We start from the raw sequence: 25,317 nt of genomic DNA on the forward strand, positions 1-25,317 counted from the left end.
GATGCTATAAGCCAGTGGTTCTCGGAAGTGCAGTCTGTGGATCCCCGGGGAATCTGTCAGGTCAACCTATTTTTTTTCCTCCAAAGTTCATCAAACCTGTTCTTATAATAACGATAAGGCTTTGCCTCTTTTACTGCGTTAACATTTGCACCGATGGTGCAAAAGCAGTGGTGGGTAAAACTGCTGGTACCAAAGCTGTACTAGTAAACAATGTCTCTTCACCACTACACATTTGCAGTTAGAAAACAGGAAAGGAACCCTGCAGTGTCTGAAAAGTTTGAAGAAAGCTGAACGACCTGCTTTTTTCAAGGAACAGTTTCACTTAGATTCTAAAACAATGAACAAACAAAGTGAGCCCCTCACTTCAAGGAAAACAAACAACAAAACTTGCTACCAACAATAAAATTGGAGCTTTCAAGTAAAAATTAAAATTTTGGACAACCAGTATCTGCTGTGAGCCTGGCAGCTTTCCAGTATTTAAAGACTGGTCTGGTGAGATTGGTGGGGACATTAACGAATGTGATTTTTTGGGGTACCTTATAAGGAAATGTGTGTTAACATTTAGAAGATCCAAATAACTTTGTGAACCAGTGTTTTCCAAACGACTAAGGCATGACTGTATATAAAATCATGTATGGGTAAAAGATCCATTCAAAGAACAAAACAGACCAATAGATTTTAATATAACAGAGTATAAAAAGTTAACTGATATTCAAATTAACCTTAAAAAAAGTCTTTTACTTAGAAATAAAAGGGAACTACTGATACATGTTACAAACATGGATGAACCTCACAAACATTATGCTAAGTGAAAGAAGTCAGACACAAAAGACCACATATTGTATGATCCCATTTATATGAAATGTCCAGAAAAAGCAAATTTATAGACAGAAGGTAGATTAGTGGTTGCCTAGGACTGGGGGTTGGAAAGGAGAATGACCGTAAATGTGTAAGAGGGATCTTTTGAAGATAATGAAATGTTCTAAAATTGGACTGTGGTGGACAACTCTGTGAATATAGTAAAGACTATGGAATTGTACCCTAAAAGGGACAAATTTTATGGCATATAATTATACCTTAATAGAGCTGTTGGAGAAAAAAAAAAAAGACACTGTCACTGGTCAAGTTTTGGTGTAGCATCAAAGAATATCCATAATTTTCTGAAAAAGCTATTAAAATTCTCTTCCTTTTTCCAATATTAAATATTGGAAATATTAAAGAGATTTGCAAAAATGCAAAAAATGCCATTCTCACAGAAAAGATGCATTTATATTCACTTAGAATGGGTTTATTATTTTGAAATAAACTCATACTTTAAAATTTTCTGTTTTTACTTCTAATACAGTAAATACTGACAGATGTAACCCACATAAATGGAAGATCTTTGGGGTCCTCAATAATTTTTCAAAGTGCAAAGGGGTCCTGAGGCCATTAAGTTTGTGCACCATTACTACAAACAACATTTCAAATAAATGTATCTTTTAAAACGCCTAAATGTGGTCAGATGATCTATATAAAGAAAATCACATCATTTTTAACTGAGTTAGTCCAATCCCTTGAAAAGTCCATTAATAGTTCTGCAAAAAGATCTCTTTGTCTAATTGTTTTCAAGCAGGTATCTGAGATTTCTTTTTAGAAGCTTACCATTTAGGCTGCGAATACACCTTATATCAAGGCTTCTCAGTCGAGAGTCGTCTCTTAGATCTAAATTATCTGATATGGTTTGTATTGCCAGTCTTGCAAAGACTAGATCAATCTTTGGAAAGATGAAAAAAAAAAAAAAAAAAAAAGAGGAAAAAAGAAAAAAAAGAGAAAAATATTACTTTTTCTCCTTCTAGTCCATTCTCCCCCCTCCCAACCTTAAAAGTATAAAGTTCTAATTATTAATTTGGGAAGGTCTACCAAAACTTCAAAAAGCCTATTTAGGCAATCTCACATGGGAAAATCACCAAAGTTCTGTGATGGTAATTAAGTTTGCAAATTAAGAGAAAGCATTTTAATTTAGCATATATGCTGAGCATTAAAAAGAACATCAAAATCTTATGAGTGAACTTCTAGAAAAGATGGCAGATCCAACACACATTTACATTCACTCCCTATTGAAACCCCATTAAAATACCAGCATAATTTCATTTTGTTTTTTATATTATTTTGTTTTTGAAGGCATCACCCACTAGGACAAAGGTAATAAAGAGACAACAGCAAAAACGATGAAAGCAGATGGGGATGAGTGGTAACTGACTCAGCAGATTTAAGAGATAAAAAATATTATAACCAGGAAAGAAGGAGGCTGTAAATAAACACATAAATAAATAGAAAGGAACATTTAGAGAATAAAAAAGTTATTCTTAAAAATATGACAGCAGAAAGGGAGGACAATAGGAAGTTTGGAAGATGAGAAAACCCCAAAAAGCAGAACAAAAATATAGGGATGTGGAGGTCTAATACACAGAAAAAGAGAAAACAAAGGTAGGAAATCCAACAGAATTCAATACAATTTCCAAGAACAGAAGGACAGGAGTTTCTAAAGTGCTTAAGAGGACTATTAGTGCCTAGCCTATTTGGTTGAAAAGATATACCAAAGTATATTATTGCCATGAATTTAACAACTATGAAGCCCAGGAAAAAAAGATCACATTACGTGTCCAAAGAGATAAAACAGGTCACAAGCAAATGACGTGAAATCAAAATGGCATCACACTTTTCAACAAAGCATGGAAGGTAGAAGACAATGAAGCAAGGTCTTCAAAATTCTGAGACACATTATTTCCCACCTAGAGCTCTATACTCAGCCAAACTATTATTTTGGTGTGAGAACAAAATAAAGTCACTTTTAAACATGCAAGATCTCAAAAATATGTGCTCTTTCTCAGGAAGCTAGTGGATGAGTGCCCGTAAAATGACAGGAAGTCAAAAAAGAAGAAACCTCTAGAGAGATGTGAAAGGAAATCCCAGGATGATAGTAAAGAAAGATGCCAGGATGCTAGTTGTATATCATTCATGGAGAATTGGGTGTGGATTCGAACAGCTGAGAAGAGTCAGATATCTTTTTAAGTTGATAATGACAGAACACCTGAGAAATCTAAATCTATTTGGAGATTTAGACAGCTAGCAGAGACTGAGTTTGAAATAGTGTTATGTATAAAAACCAAGCAAACAAAATGCAAAAACAATTATTGACTCCCAAGAAACACAGTGCCACAGAGCAAAGAATGGTAATCTAGTACACGTTATGCTCAGTTTTGAACATCATTTATAAGATCATTATAATGTAAATATTGAATATGTTCCAACCAAAATTATAGTAATACAATTATTTTAGATTATGGGAATGCAAAGGGTGTGTATAAAAATCATGGGAGTAGGGATGGAAGCTGGTTCATTTTCCACAGTGAGAAGTCAATAGATACAGGAGAAAGAAAGGTGAGGAACTATTTAAAGACTATTTGATTCTTTAAAATATGTGTCTATGTGAGTCTGACTTAAAAAAGAAAACAAAACTGAAAAAAACCTTATGTATTAAATAGTTCAATTACAAAGTCAGAAAAATATTAAACACTTACTTCAATTCCATCAAATTCAAACTTTATAACAGGTACAAAGGCATCTTCTACAGCCTACAAGAGGACAACGATGACAACACATAAGTAATCCCTTCAAAGGTGTAATCCTTTCTTTATCCTTCCTAAAGTGTCAATGTGAATAATTTTGCTAAAAAGCAAAAATATTCTTGGGTCTCACATTCTAGAAAAATACTTCTACTCTGTGATTGTGTTATTTAAGACACACAAAATGTCAAGACCATAGTTATCAAATTTATTATCCTCCTAAAAATCTTCATCAGAAACTAGCAGGCAGAACTGCTATCATCTGGGTACTTACTATTTGTTGAGATTAAATTGAAAACTGATTATTTACAAAGGGCACTAGTACTGGAAATAAACATGACCAGAGCTCATGATTTAATCTGTTAGAAAAATACAATCAATATAATTTGATTAGTAGAAACCGATGTCTTTCTGAGCTTTCCTTAATCCCTCAGCCTAACAAATTCTTAACCTCCTTCTCCATTCCCAGATACCCAAATAATGCAGATCCTTTCAACTTCACCTTATCCTAGCACTTCAGATAGTATTAAAGCTATCTGTTTAATTTCCCCAATCCCTCCCTCCCATAAACGGTCTTATTCACTACTGTATTTGTGGGACTAAGGACAGTATCTGACAAATCACTGGTGCTGAAATTTCATTTGCTGAATGAATGGCTACATATACACAAAGTTACTATTAATCTTATACATAATAATAGCCATCGTTTGATATGCATAAACCATTTATCAGATCTTATAGTAAATGTTTATGTCAATTATCTCACTGATCCTCAGAAAAACCTTGTAACAAGTTATCAGTACATCTCCATTTTACAGCTGAGGAAACTAGGCTCAAAGAGAATAGGTAACTTAAAATCTAAAAGTTAATATGTGGTAGATTCCAGATTCAAACCCAGGTCTGTATAACTGTAAAGCCCATGTTTTTAATCATTTGTTATTTTAATAAAATGTAGCGGCTTCCTCTTTTTTAAAATTAAAACAAATTTTTTTAATGTTTATTTATTTGAGAGAGAGAGCGCAAGTGGCAGAGGGGCATAGAGAGAGGGAGACACAGAATCCAAAGCAGGCCCCAGGCTTTGAGATGTCAATATAGAGCCCATGGCAGGGCTTGAACTCACCAACTGTGAGACCATGACCTGGGCCAAAGTCGGAAGTTTAGCCGACTAAGCCACCGAGGTCCCCCAGATGTAGTGACTTCTTAAATATTTTGACAACCGTAAGCCCTAGCTTTTCTTAATAAGTTCAAAATATTAAATACTAAAGGATACTTACTCTTAAGTTTCTAATGCCATCTTGATGTTTCAATTTTTCAAAAAAAGACTGAAAAAAATCAGATCTCTCCACATGTCTTGGAGCTACACAAAGTGCATCAATATCAGCTCCTGCAAATCAAAGTTATTTCTAGTCAACAAGAGTAAAGTATGCTTTTGTTAAAGTATATACAAACATGTACAGAAGAAAATATGTAAAATGAATACAGGAAAGCATTAATGATGATTAGCTGAGTAGTGAGATAATGGGTATTTTCCTCTTCTTGACTTTCAAATTATGAATAAATAAGAGTTTGTTACTGAAAGTTCTTATCAGTAGAACACAGAAAAGCAATTACCTTTGGTGTGTACTCCAAGCCTGTAGGAGCCAAATGTGAAAATTTTACCACCAACAGTAGCCACGACAGAAGGTGGGAGGTTCTAAAATTAAATTAAATTAAATTAAATTAAATTAAATTAAATTAAACAAATGGCATTTCATTTTTCAAATTTTTTAGCATAAAAATTGCCTAAATACTAGTGATATATACTACATTTGTCAACTTAGGTAAATTGAGATTTGTGAAAGTACTTCAGAGCTCTTTTGGGCTGTAGCTTGAAGTAATCGGAGTATTTCCTGAGGGAAGATAAAACAAATTCATGCATGCACAAATCTCTGGGGCGCCTGGGTGGCTCAGTAGGTTGAGCGTCTGACTTCGGCTCAGGTCATGATCTCATGGGTCGTGAGTTCGAGCCCCATATCGGGCTCTGTGTTGACAGCTCAGAGCCTGGAGTCTGCTTCACATTCTGTGTCCCTCTCTCTCTTTCTCTCTGATCCTCCATTGCTCATGCTCTCTCTCTCTCTCTCTCTCAAGAATAAAACATTAAAATTAAAAAAAAAAAAAAAAAAGACAAATCTCTATGAAAAACATTTTTTATCACTTGACCCTACTTGTCCCCTTCCAATGGCCTGTCTTTCAATGGCTCCATCACTCAGAAGTCACCAAGGCGGTCTTAAGCACCAAACTAATGCACTTTCAGTTCTTTCCAGTACCATACACTTAACTGACTCGATTTCCCCTTTAGTTATTGTGACAAATATGCTTAATTTCTTTATTCTAGCTTTGCAACCTTTCTGTAAGAAAGTGGAGCCATTCTTGACATGATCTCCTTACGACCTAATCTAACAACTTTAATAAAATCTTTTAGACTGTACCAGAATTATAAGGCTACTTTTCACCTCTCTCTAGACCCAATTCTAACTTCCCCTTCGGTATTTTCACTCAGACATTCTGATCCACTTCAATAGCCATGCTTGAAACAAAATATTCTTCCTATGATAAACAGGTATCCTGTCTGATTTCTCTTTCTGTTCCTCATTCTCCTTACCACCTGTTACCTATAGTCATTATTCTTCTTGGCTTACCAATTTGTAGTTTATATCCCTCACATGTCACCTCCTTTCTATTCAACTACTACCCCCTTAATTCTAGGTTCTAATTTAATCCTTAATTCTAGGATTTTAAGCTACTTTCTTGCCTTTCGTCTGTATTTTCTATTTCTTTTTGTACAAAACTCACTTGCTGATGTTCTTACTGTGTATTATAACTCTTCTGCTCAAAACTTACTAATGCACTCTTCTCTGACTACTGAGGTAAGGATCCCTGGATCCTTTTAAAGCCCCAACTGCCAACATGTTACACAATCTAGTCTCCTTTCCATTGCACTTGCCCATCCTTCTCTGGGTATCTCAGTACCAACTATTTCTTCAAAGTTCATTTCAAGTTCTACCTTTTTTCATGAAGCCTTCCCTGGTGATCCCCCTCTCTTCCATAACAAGCTCTTTTCCCTCTCTGCTCCTCTATTATACATTTATTGACCTTTCTTTGCTGAATATATGTCCCATCTCTTCAACTATAAATTCCTTAAAAATGAGAATTGTCTCTACTACTTCTCTTAGTTTTTATAATGCCCAGCGCAAGTTCCAAAGAATATCCTTGATTCACTTGAATGAAATTATCTGTGTAACAAGATATGTTTGTTATTCCCTGTTTAATGGATATTAATGTTTCAAGAGTACCACACGTAATTTTAGAGCAAGAAGTCAGTAAAGATATTGATGACTAATATGAACCAAAAAGGTAGAGAAGATAGGGAACTTTTAGCTTACCTTCCTACTTTCTATTTTTTACTTTTCTACTTTGAAAAGCAAGATTCTTACAGATTTTATGAGAAAATGATACACTGAATCAGTGTAAAATATTTTCATTACAGTGCTCGCTTCAGCAACACACAAATACTAAAACTGCAATGATACAGAGATTAGCAGGGCCCCTGCGCAAGGATGACACACTGATTTGTGAAGCGTTCCACATTAGAAACAAAATTTCATCACAAACCACAGTAATTAAAATGATCTAATTTGAGTTTTAGATTGTTTACAATCTAAAAATATCCGAACTATGTGTAGAATATTTAAATGAGCTTTGATCTAACTCAAATTCTTCCAATATTTTCCAAACTAAAATATGCATAGATAAAAGGAATAGTTGATACAGAAAATGAAAAACCACTCTATCCACACAATGGAAGATGTCAAAACCAATTAAAAATTTTTTTCATAATTAGGTATTTTACTTACTGTGCCTAAAAAAAGGCCAAATTGTGGCAGTCTTAAATTTTTATGCCTAAAAATTAAATAGTAAACCAGTGATTGCTTTATGCAGATTAAACTACTGATGTGAGTTAACATGAGAGAAAAAGCAATTTAATAAAAAACAAACACCTTTTGACCTAGAAACAGAATTCTACTGGATTTTTCAGTTAAGTGCAAAGAAATTGTGAAGAAAATTAGGTACATCTCTCAACAAATTATTATAGCCTCTTTTGTGGATAATACCACTTGATTTATCTTGAATGCATCATAGAATGGGGATGGAAACAAAGACCTTAGTACAACCATAATAGCTGACATAAAGACCACACACAATAAATCATAAAGCTTGTTATTATGATTTTAAAATAATTCTAGTGAGTATTTGGTTTGCACATTTGTAACAATTATAGGCTGATTAGAAAGGGACGATGGATTCCTTTAACATTTATTTAATGCCTGAGTTCTGTCTTGAAGTTAGGCAGATGACCAAGACAGGTCTTTTTTCTTAAGGAGTTGATCACCTAGTAGCAGAAAAACAAAAGTGAATTTTTTTTTTGTTACTCATGACTAGCATCTCACCTGCTCAGAATTCAACTTATCTGAAAACCTCAACTACTGATAATCCTGCTGAGAGCTCAGAAATGAGTCAGATAGCTATCTGGCAGCAAAAATAAACAACATAAAGATCATTTATTTAAACTCAATGACTGAAGACTTAGCAGAGTCCCTCATGACCTTATTCAGAGTCTAAAAGAACCAATTTTGGAAATCATAAAATTTAAAAAAAAAAATTTTTTTTTATTTATTTTTGAGAGCGCATGAGTCTAAAAGAACCAATTTTAAACATGTATCATAGGTACAGAAATAAATAAAACTTACAAAAGAAAGAATTCTGACAGGTGTTTATCTAATTTCTAAAATCAGGCAGAGTAAGGGGCAGAAAGAATTTAGAGAGACACACTGACTGCTGTGAGACATTAACTTTCAACTGATTATTGTTAAGGGAGAAATGGAAAAATTATAAAAACAAACAAAAAACTTAAAATACAACAATCTGGACCACATAGTGAAGGGGAAAATGGTATCACCCAGTTGCACACACCCTATTTCAATTTAGTATACTCAGTAAAATAATATTCAGTGATTTTCAAATGAAAATTCAATTACATTCAAAATACTCTAAGAAAGTAAGAAAATGTAACTTATTTTAGAAGAAAAATAGTTAAGCTACTGGAAGGGAAAAAAAAGTTGTATAATTACAAATTAGGATTTGCAAACTCTTATGTCTCATGGGCCAGGCAGGTATGCAAATGGAGGGAAGTATACATAAGAAACACAAAATTGATTGATAAATGACAAGTGCTGTGTCAGAGAGACCAGGCATTGGTGGGGGCCACGAGGCACTGGAAGGCAGGAGCCCAAATCCACTGAAGCCTCTTCCTGCTTTGCCCAAAGGCAGGTCCAATGTTGCCAGACCTGGTATTTCACAAGATGTCTGAAATCTGGCTTTTAAGCTAAAATCCCTTGATATTTACACTTTGGCCCACTATATATAATTCAAGCAAGAAATCTATGTAGATCTATAGCTACACACTAGTGAAATTCTCACTTAGAAACTCAACTATCTAGACCAATTCATTACCAAGCAGAGCAAAAAGCCTAGTTTTAATATATTTCAGATTATTCTCAATTTCTACATCTTATTAACTAGGACTAAGGACCAGGAGATAATGAACTATGAATTCAATGCAGTTTAGAGTCTTACCTTACTCTCACTGACATCAGAAATCCATTCTTTTACTAAATTGTTCAATTTACCAAGAACAACCAGCCTATAATAAAAAATAACATGCTTTAGATTAAAACTAAGAAAACCCAAAACCAGTATTTAAAAAAGTAGTTAAACATATAGGCAGAACCTTTGTGTTGGTGCTAGAGTAAAAGCACATTATACATGGGCTAATGCTGTCGCATCTGTTGGTACATGGCACATCTCTTTGGCATTCTTAGGTCCCTAAGAGTTCCAAAGAAATGACAAATGTGATGACAGTATTTTGGTCTTTGAGCTATTTTCAAAATTCAAAAAGCCTAATAAAAAATCAAAATTACCTTCAATAAGTCTGCAGAGGCCAACTGAATTGTCAACTTTCTTGGCCTTACTATGGAATAAAATCAATTCAACGTGGTGATAGAGGTTAGCATTGTCTCACTGACAGTCATAGGTCTTTGGATAATTAAAATGAGTAAATTAAATACTGGCTAATTTTTATGAAATAATATTACTTAATAAAAGCAATTTGATATTAAACCAGACTTTCAACCAACAGCATATCCAAATCCACAAAAAAAAAAAAAAAAAAAAAAAAAAGAGGTTGGGGAAGAGTAGAGTTTAGGCATCTCAAAGATGACATGAAAAATGGAATTCCTGAGATGTCCAAACGTGCTTCTCCCTCAGCCTTCTCCAGGTAATGGAATTCCATCCTTTGAGGTGCTAACATCCAAACCCTTGACATCATCCTTAACCTCTCTCTCTCACACACACATTCCAGTCATTAAACAACCCTACCTTTAAAATATATCCAGAACTCTACTACTTATCACTTCCACTACCATCGCCCTAGTTCAACTCACCGTCCTTTCTTCCCTGGGTTCTTGTAATAGCCTTCTAACTCGTTTCCCCATTTCTTTTTTTTTTTTCCAACGTTTTTTATTTATTTTTGGGACAGAGAGAGACAGAGCATGAACGGGGGAGGGGCAGAGAGAGAGGGAGACACAGAATCGGAAACAGGCTCCAGGCTCCGAGCCATCAGCCCAGAGCCTGACGCGGGGCTCGAACTCACGGACCGCGAGATCGTGACCTGGCTGAAGTCGGACGCTTAACCGACTGCGCCACCCAGGCGCACCTCGTTTCCCCATTTCTTCCCTTGATCCCTCTTCAGGCTATTCTCAATATAGCAGCCAGACTGACTGTCTTAAGGCATGAGTAAATCATGTCCATTTTCTGCTCAAAAACGTAATGGCTTCCTATTTCACTCAGAGTTAAAGCCAAAACTTTTATAATGGCTTATAAGGTCCTAAGTGACCTAGCTCTCTAAGCTCCTTCCCACCTCATATTCTTTAAGACCATATCCCCCTGTTTTGGACACTTTGGTTACCTTACTATATATTCCTTAAATATACCAGGTACACTCCCACCTGAAAACTTCTGCCCAGAATGCTCTTCCCTCAAATATCTACATAGTTCCCTCCCTCTCAAATTTTTCCTCAAATGTTAATGAGGCTTTCCTGACAACTCTACTTCCAGCTTCATTTTTCTCAGCAGCACTTCTTGTGTGTAACATTGCATTTATTGTACTGATTTGGCTAATTGTCTTTTCCCCTAACCACCTAAAAACAGAAGCTCTAGGAGGGCCAAAATTTCTCTCCATTTGGTCATTTTTGTATCCCTAGGCAGGATAATGGTAAGTACCTGATATATATTTGCAGAATTAATGATTAAATATTTAATGTGCTATTAAATATTTTGCATTTTTATATGACATACCTGTGGTTCAGTTCTTCTTCATCTTCAAACACTCCAAATGGTTTCATGGCATCAATCAATTTCTGTGTGTAAATATGATCAATTTCTTTTGGACATGCCAAACTAATTGGAGAAGTGATTCCATAATGCTTTTGTTGACGCTGGCTGTCCAGCATGGTGTTTCTGTTCAAGAAAAATGAAACAGCAGAAAAAATTTAAAGTATCATATCATACTGATACATGGATCTCTCAATCCACTCATTAATTTAGCTACCTTAAAAGTTTCCTTAGTACTAACAGTTGGGGCAGGCACTTTTTTTTTTTTTTAAAGGGAAAAAAGGGTATTTTGTGTTTATTTTGATGAAGGGCTATTCATACTGCCTCCAGCTTTCATGGTTAGGATGTCTTTTCAAGCCAAAAGCAGCATGTGTTGGCATCAGGACAACTGTGCCAGCACCACTTAGCTCAAAGGCAAAGAGCCTGAATGGGAGCTGGGCCAGGGCCACCTCCACTACACCCTGCGGACTTAAGTCAAGTACCATCTATATTCAATCTTTGAAGAGCAGTCAGCCACTTGAAAAGAAAGCTCTGAGTAAGAACAATGTCCCCCCCGCCCCAAGAAAGAAACAAAACATCACATTAGAAGGTAGGTCCTTGTGACTCGCTTTTAAAAAGAAATCACAACTAGGATTTGTCCTTGAGAAACCTACATTAACATCCTTTGCTCAAATCAGAATTCATAGTCCTAACATTGACTCTGGTTAATTGTTCTCTTTATTTAGATTGGTACCTAGTCCATTGTCACACTAAATAATTATCAAATTCTTTATACTTTTATAGATACAATATAAGCTAGCCTCCAAAAGATGCTAACAGGGAATTATAGTTTTGAACAAAGTACAGCTCAATTTCTGATTTTGTATTTACACAGGCCAATAATTTCAAAATAAATTTTGGGACCACCATGGGTTGGTATAACTTTTTATTCTGCTAAGAAAGTAAAGTAAAAATAAACATACACGATAACCAAGTAACCCTACCATCTATCTTTACCATTCAACAGTAAGGACCATCAACAACAACAGTTAAGAATGTAATCTCAAAATATAAAAGAACAGTCTTTTAAATAATACATCAGCCCTGTAAACAATAACACACCAAAATACAGTAGTGATTGTTTTGAATTTTAACTGGTCAAAACAGTGTCTTATTCACTAAGTTCATACAGTAAGGCATGCTCCTTGGGTAAAGATTTGATTAGGTAGGGAGGGAGAAGCAAATGAAAGATACAATAGCCTATGTATCTTCTGAAATGATTAAGAGACACAAAAGGGAAACATCAGTATTAGTGAGTTTAATTTCTTTCTGGTATCAATTTTCCTGTTGAACAAACAAAATTTGTTTATAAGTGTATGGTAAATGGATGGGACAGAGTATATATGATCAATTAATCTCAACAATAACTGTAAGAGGTAGGTAGTGAATAAGTGCCATCTTACAGATAGGTACCCAAGATCCAAGGGATACGAAGAGCCAGAATCTAAACTCCAAAACCCAAGATCTTTCCACCACTCCATTCTCCCTTCAACAAGTACTTCAGTTCTGATACTATGATCCTGGGTCCCACTTTCTCATCTGTATGCTGAAAAAGTTAGCTAAGAACATGCCTACCAGCACTAAAATTCTAAATCTATGATTCTGAAACTCCGTCATCTAGAGGGGGGGAAGAAAAAGCAAGCAAAGGAATTCCACATTCCCTTCAATGCATCAATTTCACTTAAAAGTAAACATTCTAGAGAAATTCTAGTACAAGTGTACAAGGAAACATGTACAAGAATGTTTACTGCCACACTGTACTATTAAGAAGTTAGAAACATGGGGTGCCTGGGTGGCTCAATTGGCTGGGCATCTGACTTGGACTTTGGCTCAGGTCATGATCTCACATTTTGTGAGTTTGAGCCCCACATCAGGCTCACAATCCTCTGTCTCTCTCTCTCTCTGCCCCTGTCCGCTTGCGCACTCTCTCTCTCAAAAATACATTTAAAAACATTAACAAAAAAAAAAGATTCTCTCTCAGCCCCTCTTCCCTGCTTGTGTGAGCACTCTCTCTAAATAAAGTTAAAAAAAAAACTTCAAAACAACCTGAAATAGTCAAAACAGGAAAAAAAACAAACAAACCCTAAACTAAGGTGTATCACTACAATGGAATACAATATAGTACTTATTATGAACTCATTAGAGTTGAAAATATTAACAGGGACAAAGTTCAAAGATACTAACTATGTTGCACTTAAAGAAGATGCAGAATGACAAGTGTGACACCAGTTATACAAAGCTTAAAAACAAGTAAAACAATGCCAGTTATTATGGACATGTACATATGTTGTAAGAGCATTTTTAAAAATGCAGCAATAAACATCAAATTCAGGACTGTGGGGTACTATGGGGAGGGAGGTGAATGGAACCAGAGGAGGTAGGAGAATCCTTCAAACACATCTGTAATAGTTGATTTCTTCTAAATAAAGGTATTTATGTACACACATACACTCTCCACACATACAGAATGTTATGCTTTGAGAGAGATGGATGGTGACTACACAAATGATGCTTATGTTATTCTCTGCATTTTTCTGCTTAAATTACTTCCTAATAAACCAAAATGTTAGAAGCCACAACAAAATCTTGCCAAGCACGGAAACCGTTTGTGACTTATCAAAGTGTGAGCAGGAGGTCCAGACTGGTAGATATACTATGGGTAGGTGGGGGAGGCCGGGGGAGAGCGAAAAGATCATAGTCTTTATTAAAAAGAAACCCATGGGCTAGGATAGGTCATTCACTCCTGAAGACCAGGAGACAGCCGGTCGGGAGGGAGGGAGGAGGGGGAGGTAGGGGGATGGTATTTGCGCCAATGCAGACAGGAGCAGAGACAGGCTCAGACAGCGCTGGGGGCAGGAGAGTGACCGACAATTTCTCCCCACGGACACCCGCGCCTCTCCGGCTGCTCATTTGCCTGGGGGCATCCTCGCAGGCGGGACAGGCGAGAGCAGATGGGGGCTCCAAGAGTCCCCCAGTCTGTTTAGGGGTGGCCAGGTGAGCCGCCCGGTGTAGGGGAGGTGCCCTTGCCGACCGGCCAGGAGCGGGGAAGGAGACCACTCCGGCGAGCTATGGGCAGGGTGCGAGGGGCAGGGAACGGAAACGGGGTCCCGGCCGACCACCCCAAACCACCCCTCTCCGCTTCGCCCCCAACCTCCGCCCCCCATCACTTACGCAGACATCTCTTTCATCGCTTCCTGCGTCTCCCTCACCGCCGAGTATCTTTCGCTCTGGAGTCAAGTTCTTGCTCTTTCCTTCTCCTCCTGTCCACTTTCCTCCGGTTGCTTGTAGCTCGCTTGCTCACTCACTTTCTCACTTACTACGGCCGAGGCATCCAACCGAGTAGTGAAAACACCACAAAACCGGCTCTATTTATGACAATACAGCGCGGCCGACGCCAATATGGCGCCGCTTCCCAGCCTGCCCCTCGCCCGCTGCGGCCCCGCCCCCGGAGGCCTGGACCCGCCTTCGACCCCGCCCCCTCCTCCTTTGGGTCCCCGGAGGCTCGAGTGGTCCCGCCCACAGGGGGCGCCGGCTCTGGCCTCAAATGCCGGTCGGAAGGAGTGTTTTGTCCCCTCCTTTGTCCGTGGGACTGTCAATCTAGGCAAACCGCTTGGAAGGTAATTTGGACCATATTTTCCTTGTTTCACCAATGAAAGACTATAACATATTTTTTAAAAGATCACAACCTTGCCTAGCAAATACAATTTTAACTCTTCTGTTATCCTACATCTTTAATTAGTCAGAGTTCTACGTGATCAATCCACTCGTGGAGATTTTGTCGTGAGAGGGTCACACCGAGGAACGTGTGACTTTACAATTAAACCAGTGGAAAGCAAGCTTGTAAATTGGAGGCTAACCTGTTCACTTCACCTCTACCTCCCTTGATTCATGACATTCTGTCAGTTAAGTGAGAACTGCAGTTTGCAGTGGAAGGATAAATCCAAGAAATAATTTAATACACTAAACCATTACAAGGAAAAGGATGTCGGGAAGCTGCTTTTTCTCGGAATGTGACTCAGAGTCCCAGGAAATAGAGGCGATTACTTATAAAATTATCCATTCATTCTTTCAAAAATATTTACTGAAAACCAAGTGCTGTTAGGTACCAGTGGCTTAATGGTGCATAAAACCGGATGTATTCTTTAACCTTATGAAATTCAGAGTTTAGTGAGGAAACAATAAAATGTAAGTGATGTTCTTCTGTTGTAGAACTAAAGCACCTACTGTGTGTCAGGCACTAGAGATATTTAACTCCTGCCCTTCACAGTCTTGTGGAGGAGGACAAACATACACAGAGATCATGGAAATACAGATAGGGATTTAGGGAGGCCTAAGAGGCCACCTAAAGTTAGGGGAGATGTTGGAAAGTGGCTTCCTAGAAGAGAGGATGCTGCCTGAATTAGCAAGGTTTGGTAGTCGGGATTGGGTACAGGTGGTGGAGAGAAGAGGCAAAACCTATTCCATGCAGCATAGAGTAGTAGGTAGTGTGGGCTTCAGTGCAAGGGAGGCCCAAATTTGAGTTCCAGTTTTGCTACATACTCAGGAAAATTAACCTTAAAAACCCTGTCTTCATTTGTAAAATGAAGATAGTAAGATTGTGAGAGAATTAAATGAGTACAGTATGTGTAGCCATATGGATCTCAGTCTAAAAGTTCAGACATGCAAGAAATATCACTTTATTTTCTAAAACTGAATTTTTGACCCTGAATCCCTCATTCTTCTGAGCTGGCAGACAAAGACAATCTTGGTCACCCTAGACCTTCCCTTCCCCAATTCTTGAGATGGTGCCAATGTATTAGAGGAGGTAGGACAGATTGTGCACATCTGGTCCTCGGCGTGGGTAAGTCTACTTTCCTGGCCTCATGGCACTTGGGACTGGAGAGTCTCTGATGCCTCCAGGTCTTGTCCGGGGCTCATTGTAAGGGTCGTTTTTTTTTTTTTTTTTAAGCTAAAATTTTCTAATTACAAAAGTAACCTATGCTTATAAAGAAAGAGTGGAAATATGTCCTTCCCTTCCATTCCCAACTCCATTTTATTCCCCAGGGAGTCTTTGTAACAGGTGGATATCTATCCTTTCAGATAGGTATGTTTTCAATATATCCCAAGCTATGTAGAAATATGTACCAGAAGTTTGCTTTTGTTATTTTTAAATTTTGAGAAAAAGGGATACTGTACATGTTGTTCTGCTTCTTAATTTTTTTTAGCCTAAAAGTCATGCACATCTTTCCATGTCAGTAAATGTTAGATGTGTGCCCCTAAAGTTTCATATGTTGGAGTCCCAACTCCCAGTACCTCAGAATGTGACTGTACCTGGAGACAGGGTCTTTACAGAGAGAATTAAATTAATTTTTTTGTTTTTATTTATTGATTTATTTTAAGAGAGAGAGAGAGAGAGAATGTGTGCACGAGCTGGGGAGGGACAGAGAGAGAGGGAGAGAGAGAGAATCCCAAGCAGGCTCTGTGCTGACAGTGTGGGTCAACATGCTGACATGGGGCTCAAATTCACAGAACCATGAGATCATGGCCTAAGCCGAAATCAAGAGTTGGACACTCAACTGACTGAGCCACCCAGGCTCCCCAAGATAATTAAGTTTAAATGAAGTTATTAGTGTGGCCTCTACTCCAAGATGACAGGTGTTCTTGTAAGAAGAGGAAATTTGGACATAGCTGGGTACACAGGGAAGGCCATGTGAAGGCACTAGGAGAAGACGGCCACCTATAAGCCAAGGAGAGAGGCCTCAAAAGAAACCAGCCGTGCACACACCGTGTCTCAGTCTTGTGGCCTCCAGAACTGTGACAAAATACATTTCTGTTGTTTGAGCCACCCACCCAGTCAGTGGTACTTTGTCAGGAAGCTCTAGCAAACCAGAACAGTAAATGTGCACCTACTTTGTCCTTTTTAACAGTAACATGGTGTTCTTTGTCATAGATAATATATATTGTCGAAATATACTTAACCATTTCCTATTGTCTCATATTTGTTTATATTATCAATATGCTATAATAAATATCTTTATAATACATCCTCTATTCTTCTGTCACTAGTTATTGAATGGATTCTTTTTTTTAGGTTTTTAAAAAAATGTTTATTTATTTTTGAGGAGGGGGGCGGACAGAAGGTCCAAAGCAGGCTCTGTGCTGATAAGCAGAGAGCCCGATGTGGGGCTCGAACTCACCAACCGTGAGATTATGACCTGAGCCAAAGTTGGATTACTTAACTGGTTGACTGAGCCACCCACGCACCCCTGGATTATTTTTTTTGCAAGTTTATTTATTTATTTTGAGAGAGACAGAGCGAGTGGGGGTGGGGGACAGAGAGAGGGAGAGAGACAGAATCCCACAAAGGATCCTTGCTTCCAGTGCAGAGTCCGACTCGGGGCTCGAACTCACAAAACTGAGAGATCATGACCAGAGCTGAAACGAAGAGTCAGACGCTTAACCAGCTAAACCACCCAGGTGTCCCGTGAATGGATTCTTAGTGATGAGATTACTCTGTTAAAAGGTATGTATATTTTAAAATAATATTTATTTTTTTTTAATTTATTTATTTTTGAGAGACAGAGAGGCAGAGCATGAGCAGGGGAAGGAGAGAGAGAGAGACAGACAGAATCTGAAGCAGGCTCCACACTCTGACCTCTTTGTTAGCACAGAGCCCGACACGGGGCTCAAATTCACGAACTGCAAAACCATGACCTGAACTGAAATCAGACGCTCAACTGACTGAGCCACCCAGGCACCTCTAAAATGATATTTATATATTCCAAATTGTTCTCTAAGAAGGTTATAACAATTTAACTACTACCAACAATATGTATAGAATGGTCTGTTTCCTCGAACCCTCACAAATGCTAGATACTAAAAATACTTTTTATACTTATTATGAATATTATAAACGTATGTAAAAGTAGAGTAGTATAATAAACACCATATGCTTATCACATTGATTAAACAATTATTTTAGTATTTTGTCATGTTTCACCTATTTTTGAAGAAATTTAAAGTAAATGCAGATATCATGACATTTCATTCCTAAATTTTGATATGTATATATAAATAGGAACACTTTTCTACATAACCACAATAATACCAACACACCCAAGTTCCCCCCTCTTGTCCCCCAAATGTCTTTTGCAGCAAGTTTGTTCATATAAGGATCCAGTTAAGAGCCATGATTGTGTTTGGTTGTTGGGTCTCTGAAGTGTATTTAGATTTAGAAGAGACACACCCTTTCTTATCCCTTCTCATCTCCTCCTCACCTCCCACCCCCAGCTTTTTATTTTTCCAATGACATTGATTCAGAAAGACCAGGATAGTTGTTTCCTAGAATGTACCAATATCTGGATTTTTCTGACTGGTCCCTTGTGGTGTAATTTAACAGTAAGCCCCGTATTTTCTATTATTGGAAGCTAGATCTAAAGGCTTGATTAGATTCAGGCTAAACACTGCATCACACCAGGAGTCACATTATGAAGCTCTGGTTATCCTATCATTGGTGATACCAAGATACTAAGAGTTTATGTAGTGACAGTCATCTTGGAACAAACTAGTAACTGTGGGGTGATAACTTTGGCACTAGGTGGATATCCAGCTCTCCATCAACCATTCACCTGATGGTTTCAGCATCTGTTGATCCTCTTGGCTTAATTATTTCCTTAGGGGTTGCAAATTGTGATTTCCAATTCTGTCTACATTTATAGCTGGCATTTTTATAGAAAGAAGAGCTTTTTTTCTCATTAACTAGGGCTGTTAGTTATCCTGCAATATGATTCCTACTGCAAAGAAAAAAATATTCCTTTTCCTTCCAGAGTTAAGAACTTGGTATAATGGCCCATTCAAAGAAATTCTTATTTATTTGATTGCTTATTTTATTCCTCTTTTTTTTTTTTTAGTATCACATGGATTCATTTTTCTAATGTAGTCAGCATGTTTCAATCAATTACAGTTATGGTTCTTTTGATGCTAAAATTATCCCAGCTTTGGCCAGTGGGTTCCTCCGTCAAGCTGGTTCCTCTGCTAGTATTAAAAAAAAAATTTTTAAATCAATATGATAGGTTGGAAAGTGGTATTTTTTTTGTGGTTTTAATTTACATGTCTCTGATCAGTGGTATTTCACCAGCCATTTATATTTCCTACTCTGTGGATTCATGTTTTGTCTACTTTCCTTGTGGTATAACTGTATTTACACCAATTATCAAGACTCACCCCTACAAATGAAATGTTTTCAGTGCTTACTGCCAGTCTCTTCCAGCTACAACTTCCCTATCCTTGAGTTTTTCCTTATGATCATCTCTCGCTCTAGAATGAGTCTTGAAATAGGTTATTTAGAAGGGGGGTACATTTTCCTAGTTCTGGCATATTTGAAAATGCCCTTTTACTAAATCATAACATTCCCTTCAAAGCTTGGTAGATGGTGCTTTATTGTTACCTGGTGAGTCTTAAACACTTGTACAATTCTTATTTTTGAAGTTTAAAAATTCTGTCCAAATAGGCCTTTGTATGACGGTCTTTTCCCTAAAATGTGTATAGAACATAGTAAACATTAAACATTTTTTTCCTGAGTACTTTTTAAAAGATTAGGTTAAGCACCCCCCCTTTTTTTTAACTTTGAAAATTCCTTGTGTTCCATCAATCAGCTCTTTTTTGTTTGTTTGTTCAGGTAAACAGAAATGCAACTTGGGAGAGTTTAAAATGTTCATGCAAGTAATTCAGGGAAAAAAATCTTTAAAAATTATTATTTTAGCTTTTTAAACATCTACTGGGCTGTTTACTTGTCTGTAGAACAAGTAGGGCATATCTGTCTTGCTCACCAGCTCAGTCTCAGAACTTCATAAACATAAATATTTGTTGCAGGAATTAATTTCAAATATTATTCTCCCTTATGTCTTTCTTCATCTCATTATTTCTCCATCTTTTTGCCCCAAGTGGTAGACAATCTCCACTTTGCCTTCAACTTAATATTCTGATGTGTCTGAATGTTATACAAGTATTCTATTGGAACCTTTTCATCTCTGAACAACCTTTACTAGCTCAAAGCATTTCCTTTATCTGGCAGATTGTTGTAGTATAGGATTGTTTATACTGGTCATTTGCAGGTTATAACTAACACTTTTTAAAGTATGAATAGGGGCGCCTAAGTGGCTCATTTGGTTACATGTCCAACTCTTGGTTTTGGCTCAGGTCATGATCTCACGGTTCATGAGTTCAAGCCCTGTGTTGGGCTCTGCACTGATAACGTCAAGCCTACTTAGGATTTTCCCTCTCCCTCTCTCTGCCTTCCCCCACTTGTGCTGTCCCTGTCTCTCTCAAAATAAATAAATACACTTTTAAAAAATAAATAAATAATAAAGTATGAATAGAAGAGTATGGTGCTTCAGGTAGGATCATCCAAAAATGACCTTGGGAGATGACACTGGGGTTGCCCACATAGTGTGCCAGAAGGGACTAGGGTCTCTCCTTCTACCAGCAGAAACAGCTGTGCCCACACTTAGCTTCCTGGGATGGGTTTCTACCCCTTGCATAAGGGGCTGCAACTTCTTTTTTTTTTTATGTTTATTTATTTTTGAGAGGGAGAGAGAGAGAAAGAGAGAGAGAGAGAGAGTGCGCAAGGGGGAGGGCAGAGAGAAACGGAGACACAGAATCTGAAGCAGGCTCCAGGCTCTGAGGCGTCAGCATAGAGCCTGACGTGGGGCTTGAACTCATGAACTTCGAGATCATGACCTGAAATGAAGTCGGACGCTTAATGACTAACCACATAGGTGCCCCAGGGCTGAACTTCTTAAGATCACCAGGTATTGGGCAGCTGGCACCTAACTTCAGTTACCCTGGCTCTAAATAATTTCTTTGAGAAACATTCTGATGAGGCTGCTTCCTCACAAGTTTACTCTAAGAAGATCTAATCTGGGGGGACATATTCCTCCACTGGAACACACACAGCACCCAGCCATAGCACCCCTGTCTCTTGGATGTTTGGAAGATCCTAGACTATGCCGTCTTCTCTTTCTGACCCCTGGCTTGTAATTTCCCCCATTAAAGACTGTTCCTTAACTCAAGCTGAAAGACCATATGGAATTCATCCTAAACCCTGTTGCTTGATAGGTAATGACCATGCAGGGACTCCCTACCTATTTGAACAACTAAAATAAAATATGTGGTTGAATCTGCTCTCAATAGATTCAGGTTCGGTGCTGCTCAGTTGATTTTGAACAAATAGGAGTTGGATGTTGTCAGAAATTGATATGGGTCCTGTTACAGACTGCGTGTTTGATGCCACTTGCCACCCTGCCCCCAAATACATAAACTGACACTCTAATCCCCAATGTGCTGGTACCTGGAGATGGAGCCTTCAGGAGATAATAGGTCGTGAGAGTGGAGTCTTCATGATGAGATTAGTGCCCTTATAAGAAGAGACAGGAAAGTTCTTGCTTCTCTCTTTTTGGTCCCTGCCATGGGAGGATACAGTGAGAAGATAGCCACCAGGAAGATGGGCTCTTACCAGACGCCGAATCTACTGGCATTTTGATCTTGGACTTTTCAGCTTCCAGAATTGTGAGAAATAAATTTCTGTGCTTTAAGCCACCCCGTCTATGGTCTTGTTGTAGCAGGCCAAACTAAGACAGGTCCCAACCAAATTTTTAATAGTAGGATAGCAGATCCAGATAAATAAAGAGGAAAAGAAGCTGGCAGCAATGACATTTCAGAAATGTAGCAATAGTTTATCATAGAACTGTGGGGGGCGGGGAGCAGAGCGGAATGGGGGAGGTAGTTCTGGTGAAGCCACACCTCTATCATTGTGGGCAGGTTCTCTAGGAAAGGGACCTTGCTTTTTAAGGTTTTATGCTTGGATGACTAATTGGGGCCCCATTGGGGCCTCAGCGCATCACTGAGGGTGTCTCAGAAGGAGGAGCACCCAAGCATTACAGTTTCTACTGGGTGCCTCAAACAGCTTTGCTTTCAGCCTTCTGCCACAGAGTGGCCTCTACCGCTCCATGTTAGGGGTGACAGAGGGCACCTTCTAGCATCTTCTGCTTATGCCCATAATTTGTTGTCTCGTTGCAGAAGAAAGATTGCTTTCTGTGGTTTGACTTTGTTACCCCATTTATTCAGCACTGAGTTTTAGTAGTTCTCAGTTTTTCTAATGTGAAATCTCCATTGCTGATGCAGATATTTTGTTTGTACAGTATATTGCTTTTTAATGTTTATTTATTTTTGGGAGGCAGAGAGAGTGGGAGAGGGGAGGAGAGAGAGTCCGAAGCAGGCTCCAGGCTCCGAGCTGTCGGCACAGAGCCCAATGCGGGGCTTGAACTCATGAAAGGTGGGATCATGAACGGGGCCGAAGTTGGACGTTCAACCGACTGAGCCACCCAGGAGCCCCTATTGTTGTTTTTTTTTTTTAAATATGAATTTGGTGCAAAGAAGGGACAAAGCAGACGCCTATTCATTTTTCTTATCTAGAATAATATATAAAGTACTGGATATGCTTTAAGCAATTCAAGAGACCATTGGTTAGATGAATTTGTCCCCAAGATCAATTCTAATTCCAAGTATCTGGATTTTCATGGTTTATGTTTGTGGGGTGAGGCCCCCTGTGTCTCTGAGTATTTCTTGCATTAAAAAACCTGCTAGCTTCATTGGAAGAGCCTTTGCTCTGTGGGCTTAGATGCGTCAAACCAAGCAAGGTAGCAATCAACAGCTTTCCTGGGAGGCATCTTAACTGCCTGAAGTTAGAGACCTCAACACCCCCTCCCAACTGTTTCTTCTCTACACTTTCGGAAGGGCAGAAAAAGTCTTTACACCAATTTAAAAACTTTTTCCCAGAGCTCGGAGGATTAACATATAAACTCAGTGGACAGAGCAGGTGGGTTTCCCACTTCCCTCCAAATTGAGGGCAAGATTAATTACGGTACTCACCTGTTTCTGAACCGGGCCGGTAATGGATCCTGGCTGTGCGTTCCCCGAAGCAGCTCTTAGCCACAGTTCTCTGCGGACTCCGCGGCTTTGATCAGCCCATTCCCTCTCAGCAGGCTAACACGGTAGCCACAGGACACAAGTGCTTAGTTTACAATCATGTTAATTTTGCTTTTTGTTTGTCTTTAGCAGTTGGAGATTAATGAGTAAAAAGGGTGTTTAAATTTTCAACCAGCCTTCTTTTAATCACTTGGCCGCATTGTTGCTGGCAGTTTTATTACTTTGATTTCCTGAATCAGTCAGGTGTACAGTTTCCTTGTCCAATGATGGTTAGAGCGCAGGGAAAGACAGTACTACCAGGAAGAGCTGCTGCTGCTCTGGATTCCACAAAAGACTATTGTGAAAATTCTTTATGATCTTTGTCATAGCATTTTCAATAAATCAGGGACATTTCCAAAATATTTTACAAAGGATGTTGCTATGCTCATTTTTCAGCTATGGAATCAAATTAGTCTTTATCTGTTGGGATGGTGAAAATTAATAATGAATTCAGATTTTGGAGTAAATTTTTTTTGAGAGAAGGGGGTGGGGGGAGAGAGAGAGAGAGAGAGAATATCTTTTTTTAAAAAATTTTTTTAACGTTTATTTACTTTTGAGACAGAGAGAGACAGAGCATGAACGGCGGAGGGTCAGAGAGAGGGAGACACAGAATCTGAAACAGGCTCCAGGCTCTGAGCTGTCAGCACAGAGCCTGACACAGGGCTCAAACTCACGGACCGCGAGATCATGACCTGAGCCAAAGTCGGCCGCTTAACCGACTGAGCCACCCAGGCGCCCCAAAGGGAGAATATCTTAAGCAGTCTCCACGCCTGTTTCGAAGCCCCATATGGGACTCAATGCACGGCTCAATACGGGGCTCGATGCAGGGCTTGATCTCCCAACCGACAGTGAAATCATGACCAACTGTGAGATCATGACCTGAGTTGAAATCAAGAGTTGGACACTTCATCAACTGAGCCACCCAGTCTCCCCTGGAGTAAATTCTTTAGATGAGGTAGTCGCTACTCCAACTCCAAATCCTCCAGTTTTCTGAACTGAGGAAAGCAGCCTCCATTCCACTGCAGGTTTTCTTCAAAGTGTGCTTCTGGTATGTATATAAACAAGCGAGGCCTTGATGATTCTGTCTCAAAGAGGCTTCATATCAAAGAAATCCCCCTCAGGTCTAATACATTGAAATGCAGATTTGTACACACAGTGCCACTGAGTATGCATTGTTCCTGGCAGTAAGGGACAAGCTTTACTTAAACATAGTGATGACTTTTCCTGCTTGTTTGCTTGCTTGCTCTCTCTCCCTCCCTTTTTCTCTTTCTCTCTCTCTCTCTCCCTCCCTTCCTCTCTCTCTTTTCAATATATTTTATTAAAAAAAATTTTTTTTAACGTTTATTTATTTTTGAGACAGAGAGAGACAGAGCATGAACGGGGGAGGGTCACAGAGAGAGGGAGACACAGAATCTGAAACAGGCTCCAGGCTCTAAGCTGTCGGCACAGAGCCCGACGCGGGGCTCGAACTCACGGACCGCGAGATCGTGACCTGAGCCGAAGTCGGATGCTTAACCAACCAAGCCACCCAGGCGCCCCTTTATTTTTAAGTAATCTCTACACCCAAAATGGGGCTCAAACTCACAACCCTGAGATCAAGGGTCACAGGCTCCACTGACTGAGCTAGCCAGACGCCCCATAGTTATGATCTTTCCAAAGTGCAAACCTGATCGTGACACTTCTTGGCTTAGTATCTTTTAATCTTCCCTTTCCTCTGGGTCATGTGCTGACAAGTTTACAGACACATCTTTCCACTGTGAGTTCCTTCTTTTTTCATGCGACCAGCTTCTAACACAGTCCTGGTCTGGAGAAGGCCCTCACTAAGAAGATCCTTGGAATTGAGGAAAGAATTTCATCTTGGCACATTGTCATGAAAATGCACTCAGGGGTCAGTCCAGCTGTCCCAAGTACATAATAACATTCCTTGGGACCTCTGGCTGGGGTACATTTGATACCCATTTCTTAAGCCCACTGGGTTCCCTCCAAAACTCTAGGGAAGATGTCTGAGAAATGAGTCTTAAGAGTGATCTTGTGGGACCCCAGTGTGTGGCTGTGCATGAAGGACAATGAAGATGGGCACCATACTACTGGGGGTAGCGGTAAGAAAGGAGGTGTGGGACCTAAAATAGACAGGCCAAAGGTGGGTGATGGTACAGATGACTGTGTAGGTTGGCTGTGG

General features: G+C 38.9%; 1 protein-coding gene and 1 non-coding gene across 4 annotated transcripts in view; one reads left to right on the top strand and one right to left on the bottom strand.

Moving 5' to 3' along the window:
- PAPOLG (poly(A) polymerase gamma) overlaps window positions 1–14,556 on the bottom strand; it is a 32,384-nt gene extending 17,828 nt beyond the window's left edge. For all 3 annotated transcript variants that reach the window (XM_058684004.1, XM_058684006.1, XM_058684005.1), the window contains exons 1-7: window positions 14,307–14,556; window positions 11,061–11,222; window positions 9,282–9,348; window positions 5,220–5,301; window positions 4,883–4,992; window positions 3,564–3,617; window positions 1,645–1,756 (exon numbers count right to left, since the gene is read on the bottom strand). In XM_058684004.1, coding sequence (XP_058539987.1) covers window positions 1,645–1,756; window positions 3,564–3,617; window positions 4,883–4,992; window positions 5,220–5,301; window positions 9,282–9,348; window positions 11,061–11,222; window positions 14,307–14,323 — 604 coding nt within the window. In that variant the 5' untranslated portion in view covers window positions 14,324–14,556. The remainder of the gene's footprint in view (window positions 1–1,644; window positions 1,757–3,563; window positions 3,618–4,882; window positions 4,993–5,219; window positions 5,302–9,281; window positions 9,349–11,060; window positions 11,223–14,306) is intronic.
- On the top strand, window positions 7,134–7,239 carry LOC131486410 (U6 spliceosomal RNA). The gene has a single exon (XR_009249321.1). It is a non-coding gene; the product is annotated as a U6 spliceosomal RNA (small nuclear RNA).
- Window positions 14,557–25,317: the final 10,761 nt, after the last annotated feature.

Source organism: Neofelis nebulosa, chromosome 9 (assembly GCF_028018385.1).
Source record: "Neofelis nebulosa isolate mNeoNeb1 chromosome 9, mNeoNeb1.pri, whole genome shotgun sequence".
NCBI classification, from domain to species: domain Eukaryota; kingdom Metazoa; phylum Chordata; class Mammalia; order Carnivora; family Felidae; genus Neofelis; species Neofelis nebulosa.